Here is a 27,762-nt window from a genome sequence, read left to right as displayed (position 1 = left end):
GTGTCAGGTGACTATTAGTGTGAGGGGCATTGGGAGGGGGTGTGTGTCAGGTGACTATTAGTGTGAGGGGCATTGGGAGGGGGGGGTGTCAGGTGACTATTAGTGTGAGGGGCATTGGGAGGGGGGGGGTGTCAGGTGACTATTAGTGTGAGGGGCATTGGGAGGGGGGAAGTCAGGTGACTATTAGTGTGAGGGGCATTGGGAGGGACTGTGTGTGTCAGGTGACTATTAGTGTGAGGGGCATTGGGGGGGTGACTATTAGTGTGAGGGGCATTGGGTGTGTGTGTCAGGTGACTATTTTTAGTGTGAGGGGCATTGGGAGGGGGGGGTGACTATTAGTGTGAGGGGCATTGGGAGGGGCTGTGTGTGTCAGGTGACTATTTGTGTGAGGGGCATTGGGAGGGAGTGTGTGTCAGGTGACTATTTGTGTGAGGGGCATTGGGAGGGGCTGTGTGTGTCAGGTGACTATTAGTGTCAGGTGACTATTAGTGTGAGGGGCTGTGTGTGTCAGGTGACTATTAGTGTGAGGGGCATTGGGAGGGGGGGTGTCAGGTGACTATTAGTGTGAGGGGCATTGGGAGGGGGGGGTGTCAGGTGACTATTAGTGTGAGGGGCATTCGGAGGGGGTGTGTGTCAGGTGACTATTGGGGTGAGCGGCATTGGGAGGGGGTGTGTGTCAGGTGACTATTAGTGTGAGGGGCATTGGGAGGGGGTGTGTGTCAGGTGACTATTGGTGTGAGGGGCATTGGGAGGGGGTGTGTGTCAGGTGACTATTGGTGTGAGGGGCATTGGGAGGGGGGGGTGACTATTAGTGTGAGGGGCATTGGGAGGGGCTGTGTGTGTCAGGTGACTATTAATGTGAGGGGCATTGGGAGGGGGTGTGTGTCAGGTGACTATTAGTGTGAGGGGCATTGGGAGGGGGTGTGTGTCAGGTGACTATTAGTGTGAGGGGCATTGGGAGGGGGTGTGTGTCAGGTGACTATTAGTGTGAGGGGCATTGGGAGGGGGTGTGTGTCAGGTGACTATTAGTGTGAGGGGCATTGGGAGGGGGGGGGGTGTCAGGTGACTATTAGTGTGAGGGGCATTGGGAGGGGGGGGGGGTGTCAGGTGACTATTAGTGTGAGGGGCATTGGGAGGGGTGTGTGTGTCAGGTGACTATTAGTGTGAGGGGCATTGGGAGGGTGTGTGTGTGTCAGGTGACTATTAGTGTGAGGGGCATTGGGAGGGGGGTGACTATTAGTGTGAGGGACATTGGGTGTGTGTGTCAGGTGACTTTAGTGTGAGGGGCATTGGGAGGGGGTGTGTGTGTCAGGTGACTATTTAGTGTGAGGGGCATTGGGAGGGGGGGTGACTATTAGTGTGAGGGGCATTGGGTGTGTGTGTCAGGTGACTATTTAGTGTGAGGGGCATTGGGAGGGGGGTGACTATTAGTGTGAGGGGCATTGGGAGGGGCTGTGTGTGTCAGGTGACTAATAGTGTGAGGGGCATTGGGAGGGGGTGTGTGTCTGGTGACTATTAGTGTCAGGTGACTATTAGTGTGAGGGGCATTGGGAGGGGTGTGTGTGTCCGTTGACTATTCGTGTGAGGGGCATTGGGAGGGGGTGTGTGTGTCCGTTGACTATTCGTGTGAGGGACATTGGGAGGGGGTGTGTGTCAGGTGACTATTAGTGTGAGGGGCATTGGGAGGGGTGTGTGTGTCAGGTGACTATTAGTGTTAGGGGGCATTGGGAGGTGACTATTGGTGTCAGGTGACTATTGGTGTCAGGTGACTATTGGTGTTAGGGGCATGGGGGGTGACTATTAGTGTGAGGGGCATTGGGAGGGGGTGTGTGTCAGGTGACTATTAGTGTCAGGTGGCTATTAGTGTTAGGGGCATGGGGGGTGACTATTAATGTGAGGGGCATTGGGAGGGGGTGTGTGTCAGGTGACTATTGGGGTGAGGGGGCATTGGGAGGGGGGTGTGTGTGTCAGGTGACTATTGGGGTGAGGGGCATTGGGAGGGGGTGTGTGTGTCAGGTGACTATTGGGGTGAGGGGCATTGGGAGGGGGTGTGTGTGTGTCAGGTGACTATTGGGGTGAGGGGCATTGGGAGGGGGTGTGTGTGTCAGGTGACTATTGGGGTGAGGGGCATTGGGAGGGGGGTGTGTGTGTGTCAGGGGACTATTGGGGTGAGGGGCATTGGGAGGGGGTGTGTGTGTGTCAGGTGACTATTGGGGTGAGGGGCATTGGGAGGGGGTGTGTGTGTCAGGTGACTATTGGGGTGAGGGGCATTGGGAGGGGGTGTGTGTGTGTCAGGTGACTATTGGGGTGAGGGGCATTGGGAGGGGGTGTGTGTGTGTCAGGTGACTATTGGGGTGAGGGGCATTGGGAGGGGGGGTGTGTGTTTCAGGTGACTATTGGGGTGAGGGGCATTGGGAGGGGGTGTGTGTTTCAGGTGACTATTGGGGTGAGGGGCATTGGGAGGGGGGGGTGTCAGGTGACTATTGGGGTGAGGGGCATTGGGAGGGGGGGGGTGTCAGGTGACTATTGGGGTGAGGGGCATTGGGAGGGGGGGTGTCAGGTGACTATTAGTGTCAGGTGACTATTAGTGTTAGGGGCATGGGGGGTGACTATTAATGTGAGGGGCATTGGGAGGGGGGGGGGTGTCAGGTGACTATTGGGGTGAGGGGCATTGGGAGGGGGGGTGTCAGGTGACTATTAGTGTCAGGTGACTATTAGTGTCAGGTGACTATTAGTGTCAGGGGCATGGGGGGTGACTATTAATGTGAGGGGCATTGGGAGGGGTGTGTGTGTCCGTTGACTATTCGTGTGAGGGGCATTGGGAGGGGGTGTGTGTCAGGTGACTATTAGTGTGAGGGGCATTGGGAGGGGTGTGTGTGTCAGGTGACTATTAGTGTTAGGGGGCATTGGGAGGTGACTATTGGTGTCAGGTGACTATTGGTGTCAGGTGACTATTGGTGTTAGGGGCATGGGGGGTGACTATTAGTGTGAGGGGCATTGGGAGGGGGTGTGTGTCAGGTGACTATTAGTGTCAGGTGGCTATTAGTGTTAGGGGCATGGGGGGTGACTATTAATGTGAGGGGCATTGGGAGGGGGTGTGTGTCAGGTGACTATTGGGGTGAGGGGCATTGGGAGGGGGTGTGTGTGTCAGGTGACTATTGGGGTGAGGGGCATTGGGAGGGGGTGTGTGTGTGTCAGGTGACTATTGGGGTGAGGGGCATTGGGAGGGGGTGTGTGTGTGTGTCAGGTGACTATTGGGGTGAGGGGCATTGGGAGGGGGTGTGTGTCAGGTGACTATTGGGGTGAGGGGCATTGGGAGGGGGTGTGTGTCAGGTGACTATTGGGGTGTCAGGTGACTATTGGGGTGAGGGGCATTGGGAGGGGGGGTGTGTCAGGTGACTATTAGTGTCAGGTGACTATTAGTGTCAGGGGGCATTGGGAGGGGGTGTGTGTCAGGTGACTATTGGTGTGGGGGGCATTGGGAGGGGTGGGTGACTATTAGTGTTAGGGGGCATTGGGAGGGGTGGGTGACTATTAGTGTTAGGGGGCATTGGGAGGGGTGGGTGACTATTGGTGTGAGGGGCATTGGGAGGGGGTGTGTGTCAGGTGACTATTAGTGTTAGGGGCTTTGGGAGAGGGTGTGGGGGGCATTGGGAGAGGGTGTGTGTCAGGTGACTATTAGTGTTAGGGGGCATTGGGAGGGGTGGTAGACTATTAGTGTTAGGGGGCATTGGGAGGGGGGGTAACTATTAGTGTTAGGGGGCATTGGGAGGGGGGGTAACTATTAGTGTTAGGGGGCATTGGGAGGGGTGGGTGACTATTGGTGTGAGGGGCATTGGGAGGGGGTGTGTGTCAGGTGACTATTAGTGTTAGGGGCTTTGGGAGAGGGTGTGGGGGGCATTGGGAGAGGGTGTGTGTCAGGTGACTATTAGTGTTAGGGGGCATTGGGAGGGGTGGGTGACTTAGTGTTAGGGGGCATTGGGAGGGGGGGTAACTATTAGTGTTAGGGGGCATTGGGAGGGGGGGTAACTATTGGTGTGAGGGGCATTGGGAGGGGGTGTGTGTCAGGTTACTATTAGTGTTAGGGGCTTTGGGAGAGGGTGTGAGACTATTGGTGTGGGGGGGCATTGGGAGGGGGTGGGGTTGCTGTGAATGACATTGAGGTCTCTGGTTTAATTGAATGTGTAGCTCTTTCCTTTCACCTAGCACAGACATGGCAGAGAGCTGTGCTCCTTCGTGTATTCACATTAATCTGCAGACTCTGCCTTCGGCTGCTCAGGAGCCCATGCACCTTTTACCCTGCGAGATCCAGAGAGAGGGACCTGCTAACATAGACAAATATTTCAGCCCTGCCATTCTGGACGGGAAGGTGGGTGAGTATTGTGTGGGGTAAGGCTTCTGCCATCACATATACCCAGCAGTCTGGTAATCTCCCCATATGCTGCAAAGCACTGAACCTTTCTGTTGGTCTTTTCTTCCCTCAAGGTAAAGAGGTTTCCTTCCGTGGGCGCTCGCTACGGGGACAAGAGGTAACTGTGCCATCCGGCTACCTGGGCATTGTGCTGAGGGAAGATCATAAGCCATGCTCGGATGAGGAGGTAACAAGATCAGCTGTGGGTGTATAGAGGTTTTATTTAGTTATGTTACATTTATGAGATTAACGGGCGCTAGGTACCATCACCTGAGCTTAGAGTAACGGGCGCTAGGTACCATCACCTGAGCTTAGAGTAACGGGCGCTAGGTACCATCACCTGAGCTTAGAGTAACGGGCGCTAGGTACCATCACCTGAGCTTAGAGTAACGGGCGCTAGGTACCATCACGCGCGCTGTGCTCTGAGTAAAGGGCGCTAGGTACCATCACGCGCGCTGTGCTCTGAGTAAAGGGCGCTAGGTACCATCACGCGCGCTGTGCTCTGAGTAAAGGGCGCTAGGTACCATCACGCGCGCTGTGCTCTGAGTAAAGGGCGCTAGGTACCATCACGCGCGCTGTGCTCTGAGTAAAGGGCGCTAGGTACCATCACGCGCGCTGTGCTCTGAGTAAAGGGCGCTAGGTACCATCACGCGCGCTGTGCTCTGAGTAAAGGGCGCTAGGTACCATCACGCGCGCTGTGCTCTGAGTAAAGGGCGCTAGGTACCATCACGCTCACTGAGTATATAACTAATCTACATTGCCGAAGACACCACATTCTCTGTACCAGCATTACAAACGCCCCTTGCCAGCAGCTGGCTGTGGTGTCATCAGCTGGAGCTGCTGGTAAAGAACAGGAGGGTAAAAACACTAAAGTTTCATCATTGAGACAGAGCATCAATTATACACAACTGTACAATTTACTTCTAATTATCTAATTTGCTTTGTTCTCTTGGTATCCTTTCTTGAGGGGGCATCAATGCACTGCTGATTGGAGGCTGCACATATATGCCTCTAGTCATTGGCTCAGCTAGCTCCCAGTACTGCACTGCTGCTCATTCTACAGAGGATGCCAAGAGAATAAAGCAAGTTTGATTATAGAAATAAATGATATTGTATGTTCTGACGCACAAGGTATATAACTATAATAGGATCTTTCTCACTGACCAGGGGCTGTATATTGGGCTAAGGGAGTTGCTGTATCCTCAGGCTGCAGATCTGATCGTGTCTGTCTGTGTCACTGATACCGCTAAAGTGTAAATAGTCTGATTACTGGTAGGAGGGTGCGCTGTAGCTCGTTAGTAATCCTTTTATTACTAAATGCCTTGTGGCTCACTTGCCTACCTGTAATGTAATGCAGTGATTGGTGCTCGCCTGTGTGCGCCGCGGTTCCTGCAGCGAGCTTGCCTCTAGAGGCATCAAATTATTTTCTTATTCCCAATATCTTATTTATAAACTGGATACGCAGTGTTCTCCCCAGAATCTATTTAATGGGCACACCAACCAGCTACAATTAATTCAATGTTAATCTGAAATCCGCTAATATTAATATTTTTAAATGCAAAGAAAGAAAGTATACACTTGTAGCACTCCTAGGTCTAAAGGTAAATTTAATCTAACTGAATAACACAGATTATTCCATAAGGAATAAGTGAAAGGGGGAGAAAACAAATTACAAATTTAAAATATAACTTTTATTGGGTTAAATTTAAAATAGGAATGAACTTAAAATCACACTTAGGCACCGATTGTGTATGATTGGTGCAAACAAATTATTACAAGTTAAGATTGTTGCTCCTGGTACTTCTGTGTTAATTGTAGGCTGGAGTGGGAACTGCTATATACTTGTATCTTGGAGATGTGATACACCACACGTTCTGTATAAGAAGTTCACAAGTCCAATATGAGAATTGAGTACACAACGTTATATTTTTTTATCAATGTCTCCACAGTGATATATCTTTATATGCAAAACTTAGTGTAAGTGGAACATTGGGTATATAATTTTTTATATTTCTGCTTATATTCAGCTAAAATGATCTACACCACTTATTACTTGAATTCTAAGTATATTTCATGATGGGACAAGTTTATATAACGTTTTTCGTCAACAATTATAAACAGTCTCACTGCTTATCCAAAGTAACTAAACTTCTGTACTAGCAATTACCTACTAAAGGATTAAAGTGTAAGCTATTCGCTCCGGAATTCAAGAACTGTCATTCGTGAACGCTCTTATAGTGTATATAGGTGATTAAACTTTATTGTGATACAATTTCTTATTTATTGAAACATTGTATATAATATAATATTTTTAAATGTTTGTTGAACTAATTATCATTAAATCAACTTGATAAATGATGCAATTAATTTGGGCTTTGGAAAGCTTAAAGGGCCACTAAACCCAAAATCTTTCTTTCATGATTCAGATAGAACATACAAATTTAAACAACATTACAATTTACTTCTATTATTTATTTTGCTTCATTTTTGAGACATCCTTATTTGAAGAAAAAGCAATGCACATAGGTGAGCCAATCACATGAGACATCTATGTGCAGCAACCAATAAGCAGCTACTGAGCATATCTAGATATGCTTTTCAGCAAAGAATATCAAGAGAATAAAACAAATTAGATAATAGAAGTAAATTAGAAAGATGTTTAAAAATGCATTCTCTTTCTAAATCATGAAAGAAAAAATGTGGGTATCATGGCCCTTTAAAGGGATAGTCTAGTCAAAAGTAAACTTACATGACTCAGAGCAGGCAATTTTTTTTATTGAATATGATATAGTGCATTTTAAACAATGGGTCAAAAGTTTCATACATTCACCTTTCACGCAATAACTTTATTAAATTAAAGTGATGGTGAATTTATATCACTTTTAAAAGTACATTTTTATTCTTACTGTATGTACTAACTAAATCACTAATTTTTTTTTTATCTCAAAGCTTTTCTAATAAATTAAGATGGGACTTACTGAGCGTTATCGCTCTATGATCCGCCCTCGGCATTAGTTCCTGATCTCTTCCTAAGCCGACATAGAGAGCGGAAGCACCTGCTCTCTACGTTGTCATATTGGTATCTCGGTCTTCATTGTTCGTTATGCATAATGTTTCATAATGCCCTGCCCCTAATATAGAGATTGCCGTAGTTGGCGAAAAATGATGTGGACAGCTGCAGCTCGATTAGAAATAATTGTTTCTTAAACTTGCCTTATACAATATTCGATGCTCCGATCGTGTCAATACTATGTTGCAAAATGAATGAACTAAAATAAATGCATGAGCACAACTACATGCTGTCGGACTGTCAGTCAGCGATACAACATGTAGCACATGCGTTTACATACGTAGGGCATGTTTGATTATTTCAGTGTCGCTGACTGGCCTGGATTTCTATTGGGATACAAAAAAACGTGATTGAAAATCAATGGCAACGGTTGGATGGGCTGAGGATCGTAGGTGAATTTGAGGTTTAGAATTGTTAATATTTACATACGACCGATTGTGGTGTTTTGATGAATGAGTCATTTTAATTTATGTACGACCGCGTGTTTGACTAGGTCTTAGTTTATCATCACTTTAAGGTAACAAACATTCACAGCACATATATGCAAAATTAAAAATACTTTTAACTCCTAGGTGGAGCACAATGCTGTTTGTTATAAATATATCGGCTATGTGGAGCCGGCGTTGGGATAACCTGTTTGTCACCTATCTGAGGCTAATCTCTTTCTATAGCGGGAGCTTTGATTATTTTTATACTGGCTAGAAAGATTTCAGGATCATATTATACTATCTAGGAGTAAGCAAAGTTAAGTGAGGAGACGATGCGCCTAACATGTACGCCCCTGAGGCGCGTTTCACATCACACTTCTTCGGAGGGGTACGCGCCTGCTGTGTTTGTTAATATTTATGTTTTTACAAGTCCCTCCTGTTACAAACTGCTATTTGTAACCGGCCCTTTAAATGAAAAATTGCCCTGCTTCCATGGATCGTGGAGAAGCCTATTTGCCAGCCTCCTTCCTCATGACTATGGCCCCTGGAAGATTGTGCCCCTGAAAACCTATTAACTTTTATTGGGTGTGTATGGCCCTTTAAGAACAGTCTGGGGACATATTGTGACTTTGGTGAACAATGCCCCTTTAAGACTATGTCCCCAGACCTGTAAAATAACTTGTCCCTGGCTTTCTCCCACTTGGTTCAGTAAATAGGGCTTACTGAACCAAGTACCACACAGGCAGAGTGTTCTACAGAAAGGGAGCACTGTTACAAAAGCATTCGTTTTCATTGTGTGCCATTAAGTGCTATGTGATGGACCCTTCGGTCAGAACTAAAGAGTTAAATTTTGTTCAGCTTCAAGAACCTATTCTAAATACAAGTTTGCTGGCATCAGCTCTAATTAATTTTAGTGATAAACATTCCCATTGTCTAATCAGACTGCTAGTAGTGATTAGGTGGACTGCATTGTTTTCTTGTGTGTAATGTTATCTGCTGTTGTGGCCTGTCAAAGGGCGTTGCCCCTCTATCTAAATGCATCAAATGTGTGATTGGGGATTTTATGCCTCCCCCTGAGAGTCTTTGTTTTGCATGTAACCTCAATAAAAAGCAGGCTGTGTGTTCCAGCACATCAGACCTTTTCTGACCCTCTAACTTGCAGCTTTGACTCCTGTTTGTAGGGGACAGCTATAATCACTACAGGGATTGCTATGCTCTATATACTCCCTTAGCTACTGAGCTCCTGTTAGAGCTCTTGTTCCTGATCCTGCTTCGCTGTACAGAAGGAAGAGGTTCACCTACTGGAGCCTGGTCGTAGGTCCAGGGCGCAGAGCAGATGGCGAGATACCAGCCCAGCAGCGGTGGTTCGTAGAGTCTGCATTACTTATGGTGGCTACGCAGCAGTTATAGTGTCTACGGTGCTGATGATCCTTTGGTGAGCGCTAGGAGCATCATTTTCTACCGTCCAACTTCTAGCCAGCCTGGGGGCAACCGTAACACCTCCTCTTTGTAATAGGCCATTACTAGGGGAGTGCAGTATGTCTATTGGATATTTGATGCGTCTATTGGTCACGTGTTATTACGGTTTGCTGTGTGCATACTTCAGTGGTTGTGACCATTCACGGTTCAGGAGCAGTTTCCTGATTCAATATGATTTGCGGATTATGCTTACACTTAAGCGTAGTGTTCTTCCAAGTTAGCTGTGATATTCTACAATGAATGAAAAAAGAAAATGTATGCTTACCTGATAAATTTATTTCGTTTTTGACACGATGAGTCCACGGATCATCTTAATTACTATTGGGATATTCACCTCCTGGTCAACAGGAGGTGGCAAAGCTGTTAAATATCACCTCCCTTCCCTCCCGACCCAGTTATTCGAAGTAATGGAGAGAAAGGAAGTAACAAGATGCAGAGGTGTCTGAAGTTTATAAACGGCAACAACCTGTCTATCAAAAACAGGGCAGTCCGTGGACTCATTGTGTCAAAAAAGAAATACATTTATCAGGTAAGCATAAATTTTCTCTCTTGCAAGGTGTATCCAGTCCACGGATTCATCCTTTACTTGTTATTATTATCAGGTATTTGTAGAGCGCCAACAGATTCCGCAGCGCTGACTTGTGGGATATTCTCATTCCCTACAGGAAGTGGCAAAGAGAGCACACAGCAGAGCTGTCCATATAGCTCCCCCTCCCCCGTCATTCTCTTTGCCGGCTCTAAGCACTAGGGTCTCTCTACGGGAGGGTAAAGTGAATGTGGTGTTAGAATTGTAGTTTTATTATCTTCAATCAAAAGTTTATTTTTAAATGGTACCGGTTTGTAATATTTACTCTCTGGCAGAAAAAGGATGAAGAATTCTGCTGAGAGGAAGATGATTTTAGCATGTTGTAACTAAAATCCATTGCTGTTCCCACACAGGACTGAGGAGTACCAGAAAACTTCAGTTGGGGGGAACAGTTTGCAGGCTTGACTGCAATGAGGTATGTTCAGTCATTTATTCTAGACAAGACTGAGATAATGCTAGAAGACTGACAATATCCCCATGTGGATACTGAGACTTAGTAAAGAATTGAATGCTTACATAATAGGGCTAATTATGCTGGTTGACACTAACTTAGGGCAATCGATTATTTTACTTAAGAAATACTCGTTGGGAGACACTTTTAAAGCACTTTTGAGTACTTTCTGGGGTTATTATCCACATGGCTAAAATTTATTCACTTAGAAGTGATTTTTGTAGGCCTCATAGCTCTGGAGTGGGAGGGGCCTAATTTCACGCCTCAGATGCGCAGTTAGAATTGAAAGACAAGTTCATGCTGCTAAACATGGAGGGTCTGCTGCTGTTTGAGGGCCTAAAAGAAGCCTCATTCCCCCAAAACTGATCCCTAAGGGCAGGTAGGGCCACAGCTGTAAGCTGTGGCAAGGTGCTGTAGTAATTTAACCGGTTATTGGCTTTAGGCTGTTCCGGTTTGAGCATTAAGGGGTTAATTGTTTTGAAACTTGTGGTGCAATCTTATTAAGGCTTTAGGTACATACTGTGAAAATTTCAAAAGGATTGCGGCATTTTTCACTGTTTTGTAAAATTGTGTGCGCTTTTTATCTCTTAAAGGCACAGTAACTTTTTTCAAATTGTGTATTTTATTTGTTTAAAGTGATTTCTAAGCCTGTTTGTACATATTACTAGTCTGTTAAACATGTCTGAGACCAAAGAAAGTCCTTGTTCAATGTGTTTAGAAGCCATGGTGGAACCCCCTCTCAGAATGTGTCCCACTTGTACTGATATGTCTATACACTTTAAAGAACATATTGTTGCACTTAAAAATGTGGCCCTAGATGATTTTCAGACTGAAGGTAATGAAGATAGTCCATCTACCTCTCCCCATGTGTCACAACCAGTTACGCCCGCTCAAGCAATGCCTAGTGCGTCTGCCCCTATTACATTGTAACAACTAGCGGCAGTCATTGATAATTCCCTTGCGGTCTTCCTATCTAAACTGCCAGTTTTTCCTGCAAAGCGTGATAGCTCTGTTTTAAGAACAGATTATGAGCAATCTGAAGCTTTGGTAGCCTTATCTGATGTACCCTCACAACGCTCTGACGTGGGAGTGAGGGACTTGATGTCTGAGGGAGAAATTTCCGATTCAGGAAAGGTTTCTCATCAGGAAGATTCACATAAATTAGCTTTTAAATTGGAACACCTCTGCGTATTGCTCAGGGAGGTATTAGCTACTCTGGATGATTGTGACCCTATGGTGGTCCCAGAAAAACTGTGTAAAATGGACAAGTACCTAGAGGTCCCTGTATACACTGATTACGGTCGCTAAGAGGGTTGCGGATATTGTTACTAAGGAGTGGGATAGACCAGGTGTCCCTTTTATTTCCCCCCCCCCCCCTCCCCCCTCCCTATTTTTAAGAAAATGTTCCCCGTAACTGACCCCATGCGGGACTCGTGGCAGACGGTCCCTAAGGTAGAGGGGGCTGTTTCTTCGCTTGCTAAACGCACAACCATACCAATTGAAGACAGTTGTGCTTTTAAAGACCCTATGGATAAAAAGTTATAGGGTTTACTTAAGAAAATTTTTGTTCAACAAGGTTTTCTTCTCCAACCTATTGCCTGCATTATTCCTGTAACAACTGCAGCTGCTTTCTGGTTTGAGGCACTGGAGGATTCGCTCCAGGCAGAGACCTCATACGACAAAATTATGGATAAAATTAAGGCTCTGAAGCTGGCTAATTCTTTTATTACAGATGCCGCTTTGCAATTAGCTAAGTTAGCGGCAAAAAATTCAGGTTTTGCCATTATGGCGCGCAGAGCGCTTTGGCTCAAGTCATGGTCGGCCGATGTGTCGTGAAAATCCAAATGATTAAATATCCCTTTCAAAGGAAAGACCCTTTTCGGGCCAGAATTGAAAGATCATTTCAGAAATCACCGGGGGAAAGGGCCATGCTCTCCCTCAGGACAAGCCCTTTAAGGCTAAAAACAAAGCTAATTTTCGTTCCTTTCGTAATTTCAGGAGTGGTCCCGTTTCTACAGCTGCAAAGCAAGAGGGTAACTCTTCACAGCCCAAGGCAACCTGGAAGCCTTACCAGGGCTGGAACAAGGGTAAACAGGCCAAAAGGCCTGCAGCTGCTACCAAGACAGCATGAAGGGGTAGCCCCCGATCCGGGACTGGATCTGGTAGGGGGCAGACTTTCTCTCTTCGCTCAGGCCTGGGCAAGAGATGTTCACGATCCCTGGGCATTAGAGATTGTTACCCAGGGATATCTTCTAGAATTCAAGGACTCCCCTCCAAGGGGAAGGTTCCACATTTCTTGTCTATCCACAGACCAGACAAAGAAAGTGGCGTTCTTACGCTGTGTAGAAGATCTACATACAATGGGAGTGATATACCCAGTTCCAATTGCAGAACAAGGACTGGGTTTTTACTCAAACCTGTTTGTGGTTCCCAAAAAAGAAGGAACTTTCAGACCAATCCTGGATCTAAAAATTCTAAACCGATTCCTCAGAGTCCCATCATTCAAGATGGAGACCATTTGGACAATCTTACCTATGATCCAGGAAGGTCAATATATGACTACCATGGATCTAAAGGATGCATACCTGCATATTCCTATCCACAAAGATCATCATCATCAGTTCCTCAGGTTCGCTTTTCTAGACAAGCATTACCAGTTCGTGGCTCTTCCATTCGGGTTAGCCACTGCTCCCAGAATTTTCACTAAGGTGCTAGGGTCCCTTCTGGCGGTTCTAAGACTGCGGGGCATAGCAGTGGCGCCTTATTTAGACGACATCTTAATTCAGGCGCCGTCTTTTCACAGAGCCAAGGCTCACACAGTGATTGTATTGGCCTTTCTGAAGTCTCACGGGTGGAAGGTGAACATCAAAAAGAGTTCTCTGTCCCCACTCACAAGGGTTCCCTTCCTAGGAACACTAATAGATTCGGTAGAAATTAAAATATTTCTGACGGAGGTCAGAAAGTTGAAACTTTTAATTACTTGCCGAGTTCTTCATTCCATTCCTCAGCCATCTGTAGCTCAGTGCATGGAGGCAATCGGATTAATGGTAGCGGCAATGAACATAGTCCCTTTCGCTCGTATACATCTCAGACCACTGCAACTATGCATGCTCAAACAGTGGAATGGGGATTATGCAGATTTGTCTCCTCAAATACAGTTGGACCAGGAGACCAGAGATTCTCTTCTCTGGTGGTTGTCTCAGGATCACCTGTCTCAGCGAATATGCTTCTGCAGACCAGAGTGGATCATTGTAACGACCAACGCCAGTCTGTTAGGCTGGGGTGCAGTCTTGGACTCCCTGAAAGCTCAAGGCTTATGGTCTTGGGAAGAATCTCTTCTCCCGATAAACATTCTGGAGCTGAGGGCGATATTCAACACTCTTCAGGCATGGCCTCAACTAGCTGCGGCCAAATTCATCAGATTTCAGTCGGACAACATCACGACTGTAGCTTACATCAGTCATCAAGGGGGAACAAAGTGTTCCCTAGCGATGAAGGAAGTAACCAAAATAATCAGGTGGGCGGAGGATCACTCCTGCCATCTCTCAGCAATTCACATCCCAGGAGTAGGCAACTGGGAGGCGGATTTCCTGAGACGTCAGTCCTTTCATCCGGGGGAGTGGGAACTCCACCCGGAGGTATTTGCCCAGCTGACTCAGCTTTGGGGCACTCCAGAGTTGGATCCGTCAGAACTCCAAACTTCTCTACGGGTCCATGTCCCGGGACCACAAGGCGGCATGGATAGATGCTCTAGCAGCGCCTTGGTCCTTCAATCTGGCTTATGTTTTCCCACTGTTTCCCCTTCTCCCTCGTCTGGTCGCCAGAATCAAGCAGGAGAAGGCTTCAGTGATTCTGATAGCGCCTGCGTGGCCACGCAGGACTTGGTATGCAGACCTAGTGGACATGTCATCTGTCCCACCATGGACACTGCCAATGAGGCAGGATCTTCTAATTCAGGGTCCATTCAAGCATCCAAATCCAATTTCTCTACTCTGACTGCTTGGAGTTTGAACGCTTAATTCTATCAAAGCGTGGTTTCTCTGAGTCAGTTATAGATACCCTGATTCAGACGAGAAAGCCTGTCACCAGGAAAACCTACCATAAGATATGGCGGAAATATCTTTGTTGGTGTGAATCCAAGCGTTACTCATGGAGTAAGATTAGGATTCCCAGGATATTGTCTTTTCTCCAAGAAGGTTTGGAGAAAGGATTGTCAGCTAGTTCTTTAAAAGGACAGATATCTGCTCTGTCTATCCTTTTACACAAGCGTCTGGCAGAGGTTCCAGACGTTCAAGCGTTTGCATAGGCCTTAGTCAGAATCAAGCCTGTCTATAAACCGGTGGCTCCGCCATGGAGTCTAAATCTAGTTCCTTCAGTTATTCAAGGGGTTCCGTTTGAACCTTTACATTCCATAGATATTAAGTTGTTATCTTGGAAAGTTTTGTTTTTGGTAGCTATCTCTTCTGCTCGAAGAGTTTCAGAATTATCTGCCTTACAGTGCGATTCACCTTACCTGGTGTTCCACGCACATAAGGTAGTTTTGCGTACCAAACCTGGTTTCTTTCCTAAAGTGGTTACTAATAAGAATATTAACCAGGAAATAGTTGTTCCTTCTCTGTGTCCTAATCCTTCTTCGAAGAAGGAACATCTATTGCACAATCTTGATGTAGTTCGTGCTCTAAAGTTCTATTTGCAAGCAACTAAGGATTTCAGACAAACATCTTCCTTATTTGTTATTTATTCTGGTAAGAGGAGAGGTCAGAAAGCGACTGCTACCTCTCTTTCCCTTTGGCTGAAAAGCATTATCCGTTTGTCCTATGAGACTGCTGGCCAGCAGCCTCCTGAAACTATTACTGCTCATTCTACCAGAGCAGTGGCTTCCACATGGGCTTTTAAAAATGAGGCTTCTGTTGAACAGATTTGTAAGGCAGCGACTTGGTCTTCACTGCATACTTTTTCAAAATTTTACAAATTCAATACTTTTGCTTCTTCTGAGGCTATTTTTGGGGGAGAGGTTTTGCAAGCAGTGGTGCCTTCCGTTTAAGGTACCTGCCTTGTTCCCTCCCTTCATCCGTGTCCTAAAGCTTTGGTATTGGTATCCCACAAGGATGAATCCGTGGACTGGATGAATCCGTGGACTGGATACACCTTGCAAGAGAAACAGAATTTATGCTTACCTGATAAATTAATTTCTCTTGCGGTGTATCCAGTCCACGGCACGCCCTGGCATTTAAGTCAGGTAAAACATTTTTTGTTTAAACTACAGTCACCACTGCACCCTATGGTTTCTCCTTTTTCTTCCTAACCTTTGGTCGAATGACTGGGGGGTGGAGCTAGAGGGGGAGCTATATGGACAGCTCTGCTGTGTGCTCTCTTTGCCACTTCCTGTAGGGAATGAGAATATCCCACAAGTAAAGGATGAATCCGTGGACTGGATACACCGCAAGAGTAAGTAATTTATCAGGTAAGCATAAATTCTGTTTTTTAATGACACGATGAGTCCACGGATCATCCCAATTACTATTGGGAATCAATACCCAAGCTAGAGTACACAGATGATACGGGAGGGACAAGACAGGCAACCTAAACGGAAGGCAGCACTGCTTGAAAAACCTTTCCCCCAAAAGCGGCCTCAGCCGAGGCCAAAAAAGTCCAAACTTTTAGAACTTAAAAAAATGTGAAGATAGGATTAAGTAGCAGCCTTGCAAATCTGTCCCACAGAAGTATCATTCTTGAATGTCCATGAAGAGGCAACAGCCCTCGAGGAATGAGCCGTAACTCTCTCTGGAGGCTGCTGTCTAGCAGTCTCATATGCAAAACGTATGATACTCTTCAACCAAAAATAAAGAGAAGAGAAAACCACAAACAAGACAGAAGACTGACTAATTGCTTGGTCACCTGCAGGAAAAACTTTAAGGCACGAACCACATCCAAATTGTGCAAAAAACGTTTCCTACTGAGAGGTAAGATTAAGACACAATGAAAGAACAACAATCTCCTACTAAATGTTCCAACCAAAACAAGTTTAGGAATAAATCCTAATTTAGTACGAAAAACTACCTTATCTGAATGAAATATAAGGTAAGGGGACTCATACTGCAATGCTGAGAGCCCTGACACTCTGTGAGCAGAGAAAAAGGCAACAAAAAATATAACTTTCCAAGATAACCACTTGATATCTAAGGAATGCATAGGCTCAAATAGAGCCCCTTGAACTTTGAGAACCAAATTAAGACTCCATGGAGGAGTAACTGGCTTGAACACAGGCCTGATACTGACCAAGGCCTGACAAAAAGATTGTACTTCTGGAACATCTACCAGACGCTTGTGTAACAAAATAAATAAAGCAGAAATTTTACCCCTTTAGGGAATTTGTTGATAATTCTTTCTCCAAACCCTCTTGGAGAAAAGACTAAATTCTAGAAATCCTAACTCTACTCCAAGAGTAGCCCTTGGATTCACAAAAAAGAAAATTTATGCTTACCTGAAAGTTATTTATTTTTTGACACAATGAATCCACAGATCATCTTAATTGCCAATGGAATATTCACCTCCTTGTCATCAGGAGGCAAAGAGCACCACTGCTTGAAGAACCTTTCTCCCAAAAGCGGCCCCTCAGCCGAGGCAAAAAGTGTCAAATTTGTAGAACTTTGAAAAAGTGTGAAGACAGGACCCATTTGCAGCCTTGCAAATCTGTTCCACAGAAGCTTCATTTTTGAACGCCTATGAGGAAGCAACAGCCCTCGTGGAATGAGCCGTAACTCTCCCGGGAGGCTGCTGCCCAGCAGTCTCATGCAAAACGTAGGATACTCTTCAGCCAAAAATAAAGTAGTAGCCATAGCTTTCTGTCCCTTGCGTTTTCCTGAAAAAAAACACCATCAAAGAAGAAGACTGACGACAGTCCTTAGTCGCCTGCAGGTAAAACTTTAAAGCACGGACCACGTCCAAATTGTGCAGAAGCCTTTCCTTCTGAGAAGGATTAGGACACAAGAAAGGAATGACAATCTCCTGATTAATGTTCCAATCAGAAACAACCTTAGGAAGAAATCCTAATTTAGTACTTAAAAATACCTTATCTGAATGGAAAATAAGATAAGGAGACTCATACTGTAATGCAGAGAGCAGAAGAAATGGCAACAAGAAATAAAACTTTCCAAGATAACAACTTAATATCTAAGGAATGCATAGGCTCAAACTGGGCCCCTTGAAGAACTCTGAGAACTAAATTCAGACTCCATAGAGGAGTAACTGGTTTGAACACAGGCCTGATAAAATGATTGTACATCTGTGACATCTGCCAGACGTTTGTGTAACAAAATAAAGACAGATTTGACCCTTTAGGGAAACTTGGCGATAAACCTTTCTCCAAACCCTCTTGGAGAAAAGACAAAATTCTAGGAATCACAACTCTACTCCATGAGTAGCCCATGGATTCACACTAATAGAGATATTTACGCCATATCTTATGATAAATTTTTCTAGTGACAGGCTTACGAGCCTGAATCATGGTCTCGATGACGAGTCAGAAAAACCCAGCTTGGATAATATTAAGCGTTCAATCTCCAAGCAGTCAGTTTCAGAGAAACCAGATTTCCCTGGGAGAGATGATCCAGAGACAACCACCATTGAAGAGAATCCCTTGTCTCCTGCTCCAGTAGTATTCAAAGAGACATCTGTATAATCTCCGATCCATTGCCTGAGCATGCTTAACTGCAGAGGTCTGAGATGGAACCGAGCAAACGGGATGTCCATTGCCGCCACCATCAGCCCGATTACCTCCATGCACTCAGCCACTGAAGGCAGAGGAGTGGACTGAATGACTAGACAAGTATTAATAATCTCTGATTTCCTGACATTCTGTCAGAAAAGTCTTCATTGATATGGAATCTATTATGGTTCCCAAGTTACCCTTGTGCTTGGGACTAAGGAACCCTTTCCCAAATTTACCTTCCACCCGTGAGATTGCGGGAAGGGTAACACCATGTCTATGTGAAATCTTGTTTGCTGTAAGGATGGTGCCTGGACTAGGATGTCATCCAGATAGGGCGCCACTGCAATGACCCGTAACCGAAGCACCGCCAACAGCGATTCCAGAGCCTTTGTGAAAACTCAAAGCTGTGGCAAAACCGAAAGGAAGAGCCACAAACTGGAAGCATTTGTCCAGAAAGGCAAACCTTAGAACTGCCGATTCTTGTGAATGGCACATGAAGGTACGCGTCCTTTAAATCCACTGTTGTCATAAATTGACCTTCTTGGATCAAGGGAAGAATGGAATGAATAGTTTCCATCTTGAAGGACGGTACACTAAGAAATTTGTTTAGACTTTTGAGATAAAAAAAGTGGTCTGAAGGTTCCCTCTTTTTTTGGGAACCACAAACAGACTAGGATAAAAAAAAAAAACAGACCCTGTATTGGAACTGGAACAATCACTTCCAGGTCTGAGAGGTCTCCTACACAGTGTAAGAACGCCTCTCCTTTTGTCTGATCTGCGGATAATCTTGAAAGCAGAAACCTGCCTCTGGGAGGAAAAACTTTTGAACTCTAATTTGTATCTCTGGGACACTATTATCTATTGCCCAGGGGTCCTGAACATCTCGAACCCAAGCCTGAGCGAAGACGGAAAGTCTGCCCCTACAAGATCCGATCCCGGATTGGGGGCATGTCCTTCATGCTGTCTTTGATTCAACAGCAGGCTATTTTGGATTTTTTTTTTTTTTAAATTTCAAGAGATTATTTCAGTCGAGCCAGGTCCCAACAAGGTCTTCCCCTTGTAGGAATCGCTAAAAGCTTAGACTTAGATCATACATCCGTAGAACAAGGCTCTAACCATAAGGCTCTGTGAGCTGGAACAGAGAAAACTGAAACTTATGCTCCCAGTTTGATAACTTGAAGGGAAGAATTTGAAAAAAAAGGAATTGGCCAATTTAAAAGCTTTTATCCTATCCTGGATATTATCCAGGGGAGTTTCTGACTTAGTAGCATCAGACAACGCATCAAATCAGTATGCTGTCGCACTAATGATGGTAGCAAAGTACACAGCTGGTTGCCATTGTAGGCCCTGGTGTACATCCCTTTTCTAATTTTTGTCCATAGGACCTTTGAAAAATCTCAACTATCCTTTAAGGGTATAGTAGTTCTCTTAGCTAAGCTAGAAACTACTCCTTCCACCCTAGGGAATGTTTGCCCAGCTTCCTTAGCTGAATCGGCTATGGGAAACATCTCTTTAAATATAGGGAATGCGGTCTTCAATTGCTTATATCTTACTGGACGCACTAGGATAGATTACACTGGTACTGTCTGAGTCGCCCAAGGTAGCTAAAACCTCCTAAAGTAACAAATGGAGGTGTTCAAGCTAAAAAACTGAAAGGAAAAACAACCTCTGGATCAAATAAAAACATTATTCATCGGAGTCTGAGAATTCTCTCTCGGATAATCCCGAAGTATCTTCCTCTTTCAGGTAACAGGGAAGAACCATTCGGAATAGCAACTACTGAATCAATCACTCTAAACGATTGAAAATAATTCCTCTAGTAATGTTTTCTACCTCGTGGGAAAAACATAATGCAGTGTAACTCCGGGTGGAGTGAGAGAGGAAGCGCAGGGCACTGCATGTGGGCCTGCTCCTGTAATATCTGAGACAAGTCCACGTAATCTCAGTTCCATTGCCTGAGCATGGTTAACTGCAGAGGTCTGAGGTAGAACCGAGCAAACGGGATGATGTCCATTGCCGCTACCATCAGTCCAAGTACCTCCATGACTGAGCCACTGATGGCCGAGGAGTGGACTGAAGAACTAGACAAGTATTGAAGAGCTTTGATTTCCTGACTTCTGTCAAAAAAACATAATTTATGCTTACCTGATAAATTTATTTCTCTTGTAGTGTAGTCAGTCCACGGGTCATCCATTACTTATGGGATTATATCTCTTCCCCAACAGGAAGTTGCAAGAGGATCATCCAAGCAGAGCTGCTATATAGCTCCTCCCCTCACATGTCAAATCCAGTCATTCGACCGAAACAAGACGAGAAAGGAGAAACTATAGGGTGCAGTGGTGACTGGAGTTATAATTTTAAAATTTAGAACCTGCCTCAAAAAGACAGGGCGGGCCGTGGACTGAACACACTACAAGAGAAATAAATTTATCAGGTAAGCATAAATTATGTTTTCTCTTGTTAAGTGTGTTCAGTCCACGGGTCATCCATTACTTATGGGATACCAATACCAAAGCTAAGTACACGGATGATGGGAGGGACAAGGCAGGAACATTAAACAGAAGGAACCACTGCCTGTAGAACCTTTCTCCCAAAACCAGCCTCCGAAGAAGCAAAAGTGTCAAATTTGTCATTTTTCTCCCTTGTGGAGGAGAAGCTTTGAAGTCCTTTCTATGCATTTAGTACACATCTTTCTATGGGGCTCCACATTGGCCTTCATACATAGTGAACAAACAGATTCATCTGTGTCAGACATGTTTAAACAGACTAGCAATGAGACTAGCAAGCTTGGAAAATACTTTTCAAATAAATTTACAAGCAATATAAAAAACGCTACTGTGCCTTTAAGAAGCACAAAAAGCTGTCACAGTTGAAATAACAATGAACCAAATTAGTTATAGCAACCAAATTTTCACAGTAAATGTATTAAGTTAGCAAAGGATTGCACCCACCAGCAAATGGATGATTAACCCCTTAATACCCAAAAACGGATAACAATTTAATAATTAACGTTTTTATCACAGTCAAACACACTGTCACAGGTCTGCTGTGACTGATTACCTCCCTCAAAATGAATTTTGAAGACCCCTGAGCTCTCTAGAGACGTCCTGGATCATGGAGGATGAAGTAGGAAGATTGTGACTGAATTTTTACTGCGCAAAAAGGCGCTAAAATAGGCCCCTCCCACTCATATTACAACAGTGGGGAAGCTCAGTTAACTGTTTCTATGCAGAAACAAAAGTTAGCCATGTGGTAAAAATCATGCCCCAATAAGTTTTATCACCAAGTACCTCACAAAAACGATTAACATGCCAGTAAACGTTTTGAACATACATTTTAAAAGTTATGAAGTGTTATTAATAAGCCTGCTACCAGTCGCTTTTACTGAAGTTAAGGCTCATACATTACTTCAGTATTAACAGTATTTTCTGAGTCAAATTCCATTCCCTAGAAAAATACTTCAGTGTACACACACTCCAGCCTACCACTGCATTTAAGGCTGAACTTACATTACATTGGTATCAGCAGTATTTTCTCAGTCAATTCCATTGCTTAGAAAAATAATTTACTGCACATACCTCGTTTTCAGGGGGGCCCTGCATGCTATTCCCCTTTTCTAAAGTTACCTCACTCCTCAGAATGTGCGAGAACAGCCAGTGGATCTTAGTTACGTCTGCTAAGATCATAGAAAACGCAGGCAGATTCTTCTTCTAATGCTGCCTGAGAAACAAACAGCACACTCCGGTGCCATTTAAAATAAACTTTTGATTGAAGAAATAAACTAAGTTTAAAAACACCACAGACCTCTCACAACGACCTATCTTTAGTTAGGTTGCAAGAGAATGACTGGATATGACATGTGAGGGGAGGAGCTATATAGCAGCTCTGCTTGGGTGATCCTCTTGCAACTTCCTGTTGGGGAAGAGATATAATCCCATAAGTAATGGATGACCCGTGGACTGACTACACTTAACAAGAGAAAATCCTTATTGATAAGAAATCTATTATTGTTCCAAAGCAAATCACCCTTGTTCTTGGGACTAAGGAACTCTTAACCAAATTCACCTTCCATCCGAGAGATCTCAGGAAGGATAACAGCAATTCTGTGTGGGATCTTGCTTGTTGTAAGGATGGCACCTGGACTAGGATGTCGTCTAGATAGGGTGCCACTGTAATGCCCCGTAACCGAAGCACCGCCAACAGAGATCCCAGAATCTTTGAGAAATTTCTGGGAGCTGTGGCAAGACCAAAGGGCAGAGCCATGAATTGAAAGTGTTTGTCCAGAAAGACAAACCTTAGAAACTTGTGATGGTCCCAGAGAATGAGAACCTGCAGGTATGCGTCCTTTAAATCCACAGTTGTCATAAGTTGACTCTCCTGGACCAAAGGGAGAATGGAACTAATAGTTTCCATCTTGAAGGACAGTACTCTGAGAAATTTGTTTAGACTCTTGAGATCTAAAAAACATAATTTATGCTTACCTGATAAATTCCTTTCTCCTGTAGTGTAGTCAGTCCACGGGTCATCCATTACTTATGGGATTATATCTCCTCCCTAACAGGAAGTGCAAGAGGATCACCCAAGCAGAGCTGCTATATAGCTCCTCCCCTCTACGTCATACCCAGTCATTCGACCGAAACCAAACGAGAAAGGAGAAACTATAGGGTGCAGTGGTGACTGGAGTTTAATTTAAAATTTATACCTGCCGTAAAAACAGGGCGGGCTGGACTGACTACACTACAGGAGAAAGGAATTTATCAGGTAAGCATAAATTGTTTTCTCCTGTTAAGTGTAGTCAGTCCACGGGTCATCCATTACTTATGGGATACCAAAGCTAAAAGTACACGGATGACGGGAGGGACAGGCAGGATCTTTACACGGAAGGAACCACTGCCTGTAGAACCTTTCTCCCAAAAACAGCCTCCGAAGAAGCAAAAGTGTAAAATTTGTAAAATTTTGTAAAAGTGTGAAGTGAAGACCAAGTTGCAGCCTTGCAAATCTGTTCAACAGAGGCCTCATTCTTAAAGGCCCAAGTGGAAGCCACAGCTCTAGTAGAATGAGCTGTAATCCTTTCAGGAGGCTGCTGTCCAGCAGTCTCATAGGCTAAACGTATTATGCTACGAAGCCAAAAAGAGAGAGAGGAAGCCGAAGCTTTTTGACCTCTCCTCTGTCCAGAATAAACGACAAACAGGGAAGAAGTTTGACGAAAATCCTTGGTTGCCTGCAAATAAAATTTCAGGGCACGGACGACGTCCAGATTGTGCAGAAGTCGTTCCTTCTTTGAAGAAGGGTTAGGGCACAATGATGGAACAACAATTTCTTGATTGATATTCTTGTTAGTGACTACCTTAGGTAAGAACCCAGGTTTAGTACGCAGAACTACCTTGTCTGAATGAAAAATCAGATAAGGAGAATCACAATGTAAGGCCGATAACTCAGAGACTCTTCGAGCCGAGGAAATAGCCATTAAAAACAGAAATTTCCAAGATAACAGCTTGATATCAATGGAATGAAGGGGTTCAAACGGAACACCTTGCAAAACGTTAAGAACTAAGTTTAAGCTCCACGGCGGAGCAACAGTCTTAAACACAGGCTTAATCCTAGCCAAAGCCTGAACGTCTGGAACTTCTGACAGACGTTTGTGTAAAAGGATAGACAGAGCTGAGATCTGTCCCTTTAACGAACTAGCAGATAAGCCCTTTTCTAAACCTTCTTGTAGAAAAGACAATATCCTCGGAATCCTAACCTTACTCCATGAGTAACTCTTGGATTCGCACCAATATAAGTATTTACGCCATATTTTATGGTAAATTTTCCTGGTAACAGGTTTCCTAGCCTGTATTAAGGTATCAATCACTGACTCCGAGAATCCCCGCTTTGATAGAATCAAGCGTTCAATCTCCATGCAGTCAGCCTCAGAGAAATTAGATTTGGATGTTTGAAAGGACCCTGAATTAGAAGGTCCTGTCTCAGAGGCAGAGACCATGGTGGACAGGACGACATGTCCACTAGATCTGCATACCAGGTCCTGCGTGGCCACGCAGGCGCTATTAGAATCATCGATGCTCTCTCCTGTTTGATCCTGGCAATCAATCGAGGAAGCATCGGGAAGGGTGGAAACACATAAGCCATGTTGAATACCCAAGGTGCTGTCAGAGCATCTATCAGTACCGCTTCCGGGTCCCTGGACCTGGATCCGTAACAAGGAAGCTTGGCGTTCTGGCGAGACGCCATGAGATCCAGATCTGGTTTGCCCCAATGATGAAGCAGTTGGGCAAACACCTCCGGATGAAGTTCCCACTCCCCCGGATGAAAAGTCTGGCGACTTAGGAAATCCGCCTCCCAGTTCTCCACGCCTGGGATGTGGATCGCTGACAGGTGGCAAGAGTGAGACTTCCATCATCGCTAGGGAACTCCTTGTCCCTCCCTGATGGTTGATGTAAGCCACAGTCGTGATGTTGTCCGACTGAAACCTGATGAACCTCAGAGTTGCTAACTGAGGCCAAGCCAGAAGAGCATTGAAAACTGCTCTTAATTCCAGAATGTTTATTGGAAGGAGTTTCTCCTCCTGAGTCCATGATCCCTGAGCCTTCAGGGAATTCCAGACAGCGCCCCAACCTAGCAGGCTGGCGTCTGTTGTTACAATCGTCCAATCTGGCCTGCGGAAGGGCATCCCCCTGGACAGATGTGGCCGAGAAAGCCACCATAGAAGAGAATCTCTGGTCTCTTGATCCCGATTTAGCGTAGGGGACAAATCTGAGTAATCCCCATTCCACTGACTTAGCATGCACAATTGCAGCGGTCTGAGATGCAGGCGTGCAAAAGGTACTATGTCCATTGCCGCTACCATTAAGCCGATTACCTCCATGCATTGAGCCACTGACGGGTGTTGAATGGAATGAAGGACACGGCAAGTATTTTGAAGTTTTGATAACCTGTCCTCCGTCAGGTAAATTTTCATTTCTACAGAATCTATAAGAGTCCCTAAGAAGGGAACTCTTGTGAGTGGCAATAGAGAATTCTTTTCTACGTTCACCTTCCACCCATGCGACCTTAGAAATGCCAGAACTAACTCTGTATGAGACTTGGCAGTTTGGAAACTTGACGCTTGTATCAGAATGTCGTCTAGGTACGGAGCTACCGCTATTCCTCGCGGTCTTAGTACCGCCAGAAGAGAGCCCAGAACCTTTGTAAAGATTCTTGGAGCTGTAGCTAACCCGAAGGGAAGAGCTACAAACTGGTAATGCCTGTCTAGAAAGGCAAACCTTAGATACAGGTAATGATCCTTGTGAATCGGTATGTGAAGGTAGGCATCCTTTAAATCCACTGTGGTCATGTACTGACCCTCTTGGATCATAGGTAAGATGGTCCGAATAGTTTCCATTTTGAACGATGGAACTCTTAGGAATTTGTTTAGGATCTTTAAGTCCAAGATTGGTCTGAAGGTTCCCTCTTTTTTGGGAACCACAAACAGATTTGAGTAAAACCCTTGTCCGTGTTCCGACCGCGGAACTGGGTGGATCACTCCCATTAGTAAAAGGTCTTGTACACAGCGTAGAAACGCCTCTTTCTTTATCTGGTTTGCTGACAACCTTGAAAGATGAAATCTCCCTTTTGGAGGAGAAGCTTTGAAGTCCAGAAGATATCCCTGAGATATGATCTCTAATGCCCAGGGATCCTGGACATCTCTTGCCCAAGCCTGGGCGAAGAGAGAAAGTCTGCCCCCCACTAGATCCGTTTCCGGATCGGGGGCCCTCACTTCATGCTGTCTTAGGGGCAGCAGCAGGTTTTCTGGCCTGCTTGCCCTTGTTCCAGGACTGGTTAGGTTTCCAGCCCTGTCTGTAGCGAGCAACAGTTCCTTCCTGTCTTGGAGCGGAGGAAGTTGATGCTGCTCCTGCCTTGAAGTTACGAAAGGCACGAAAATTAGACTGTTTAGCCCTTGGTTTGGCCCTGTCTTGAGGCAGGGCATGGCCCTTACCTCCAGTAATGTCAGCGATAATTTCTTTCAAACCGGGCCCGAATAATGTCTGCCCTTTGAAAGGAATGTTAAGCAATTTAGATTTAGAAGTCACATCAGCTGACCAGGATTTAAGCCACAGCGCTCTACGCGCTTGAATGGCGAATCCGGAGTTCTTAGCCGTAAGTTTAGTTAAGTGTACTACGGCATCAGAAATAAATGAATTAGCTAGCTTAAGGACTTTAAGCTTGTCTATGATCTCATCCAATGGAGCTGTGCTAAGGGTCTCTTCCAGAGACTCAAACCAGAATGCCGCCGCAGCCGTGACAGGCGCAATGCATGCAAAGGGTTGTAATATAAAACCTTGCTGAACAAACATTTTCTTAAGGTAACCCTCTAATTTTTTATCCATTGGATCTGAAAGAGCACAGCTATCCTCCACCGGGATAGTGGTGCGCTTAGCCAGAGTAGAAACTGCTCCCTCCACCTTAGGGACAGTCTGCCATAAGTCCCGTGTGGTGGCGTCTATTGGAAAAAAAATTCTAAATATAGGAGGGGGTGAAAAAGGCACACCAGGTTTATCCCACTCCTTGTTAACAATTTCTGTAAGCCTTTTAGGTATAGGAAAAACGTCGGTACACGCCGGTACCGCAAAATATTTATCCAGCCTACATATTTTCTCTGGAATTGCAACCGTGTTACAATCATTCAGAGCCGCTAATACCTCCCCTAGTAATACACGGAGGTTCTCAAGCTTAAATTTAAAATTTGAAATGTCTGAGTCCAGTTTACTTGGATCAGATCCGTCACCCACAGAATGAAGCTCTCCGTCCTCATGTTCTGCAAATTGTGACGCAGTATCAGACATGGCTCTATTATTATCAGCGCACTCTGTTCTTACCCCAGAGTGATCGCGTTTACCCCTAAATTCTGGCAATTTAGATAGTACTTCAGTCATAACATTAGCCATGTCTTGCAAAGTGATTTGTATGGGCCGCCCTGATGTACTTGGCGCCACAATATCACGCACCTCCTGAGCGGGAGACGAAGGTACTGACACGTGAGGAGAGTTAGTCGGCATAACTTCCCCCTCGTTGTCTGGTGAAAATTTCTTTACATGTACAGATTGGCTTTTATTTAAAGTAGCATCAATGCAATTAGTACACAAATTTCTATTGGGCTCCACACTGGCCTTTAAACATAGTGAACAAAGAGATTCATCTGTGTCAGACATGTTTAAACAGACTAGCAATGAGACTAACAAGCTTGGAAAATACTTTTGAAATAAATTTACAAGCAATATAAAAAACGCTACTGTGCCTTTAAGAAGCACAAAAAACTGTCACAGTTGAAATAACAATGAACCCAATTAGTTATAGCAACCAAATTTTCACAGTAAATGTATTAAGTTAGCAAAGGATTGCACCCACCAGCAAATGGATGATTAACCCCTTAATACCCAAAAACGGATAACAATTTAATATTAACGTTTTTATCACAGTCAAAACACACTATCACAGGTCTGCTGTGAGTGATTACCTCCCTCAAAACTAGTTTTGGAGACCCCTGAGCTCTGTAGAGACGTCCTGGATCATGGAGGAAGAAATAGGAAGACTGTGACTAAATTTTTACTGCGCAATAAAGCGCTAAAATAGGCCCCTCCCACTCA

At 44.9% G+C, this 27,762-nt stretch overlaps 1 protein-coding gene across 3 annotated transcripts in view; it reads left to right on the top strand.

The window, feature by feature from the left end:
* RNASEH2C (ribonuclease H2 subunit C) overlaps positions 1–27,762 on the top strand; it is a 47,003-nt gene that overhangs the window by 13,126 nt on the left and 6,115 nt on the right. Inside the window, exons 2-3 of one of the 3 annotated variants that reach the window (XM_053720015.1) lie at positions 4,189–4,373; positions 4,486–4,598. In XM_053720015.1, coding sequence (XP_053575990.1) covers positions 4,214–4,373; positions 4,486–4,598 — 273 coding nt within the window. In that variant the 5' untranslated portion in view covers positions 4,189–4,213. The remainder of the gene's footprint in view (positions 1–4,188; positions 4,374–4,485; positions 4,599–27,762) is intronic. The other 2 variants (XM_053720017.1, XM_053720016.1) reach the window with 2 other exon arrangements.

This window comes from Bombina bombina, chromosome 7 (assembly GCF_027579735.1).
Source record: "Bombina bombina isolate aBomBom1 chromosome 7, aBomBom1.pri, whole genome shotgun sequence".
Taxonomy (NCBI): domain Eukaryota; kingdom Metazoa; phylum Chordata; class Amphibia; order Anura; family Bombinatoridae; genus Bombina; species Bombina bombina.
The sequence above is the reverse complement of the archived record's forward strand: the minus strand, read 5'-3'. Positions and strand labels throughout refer to the sequence as shown.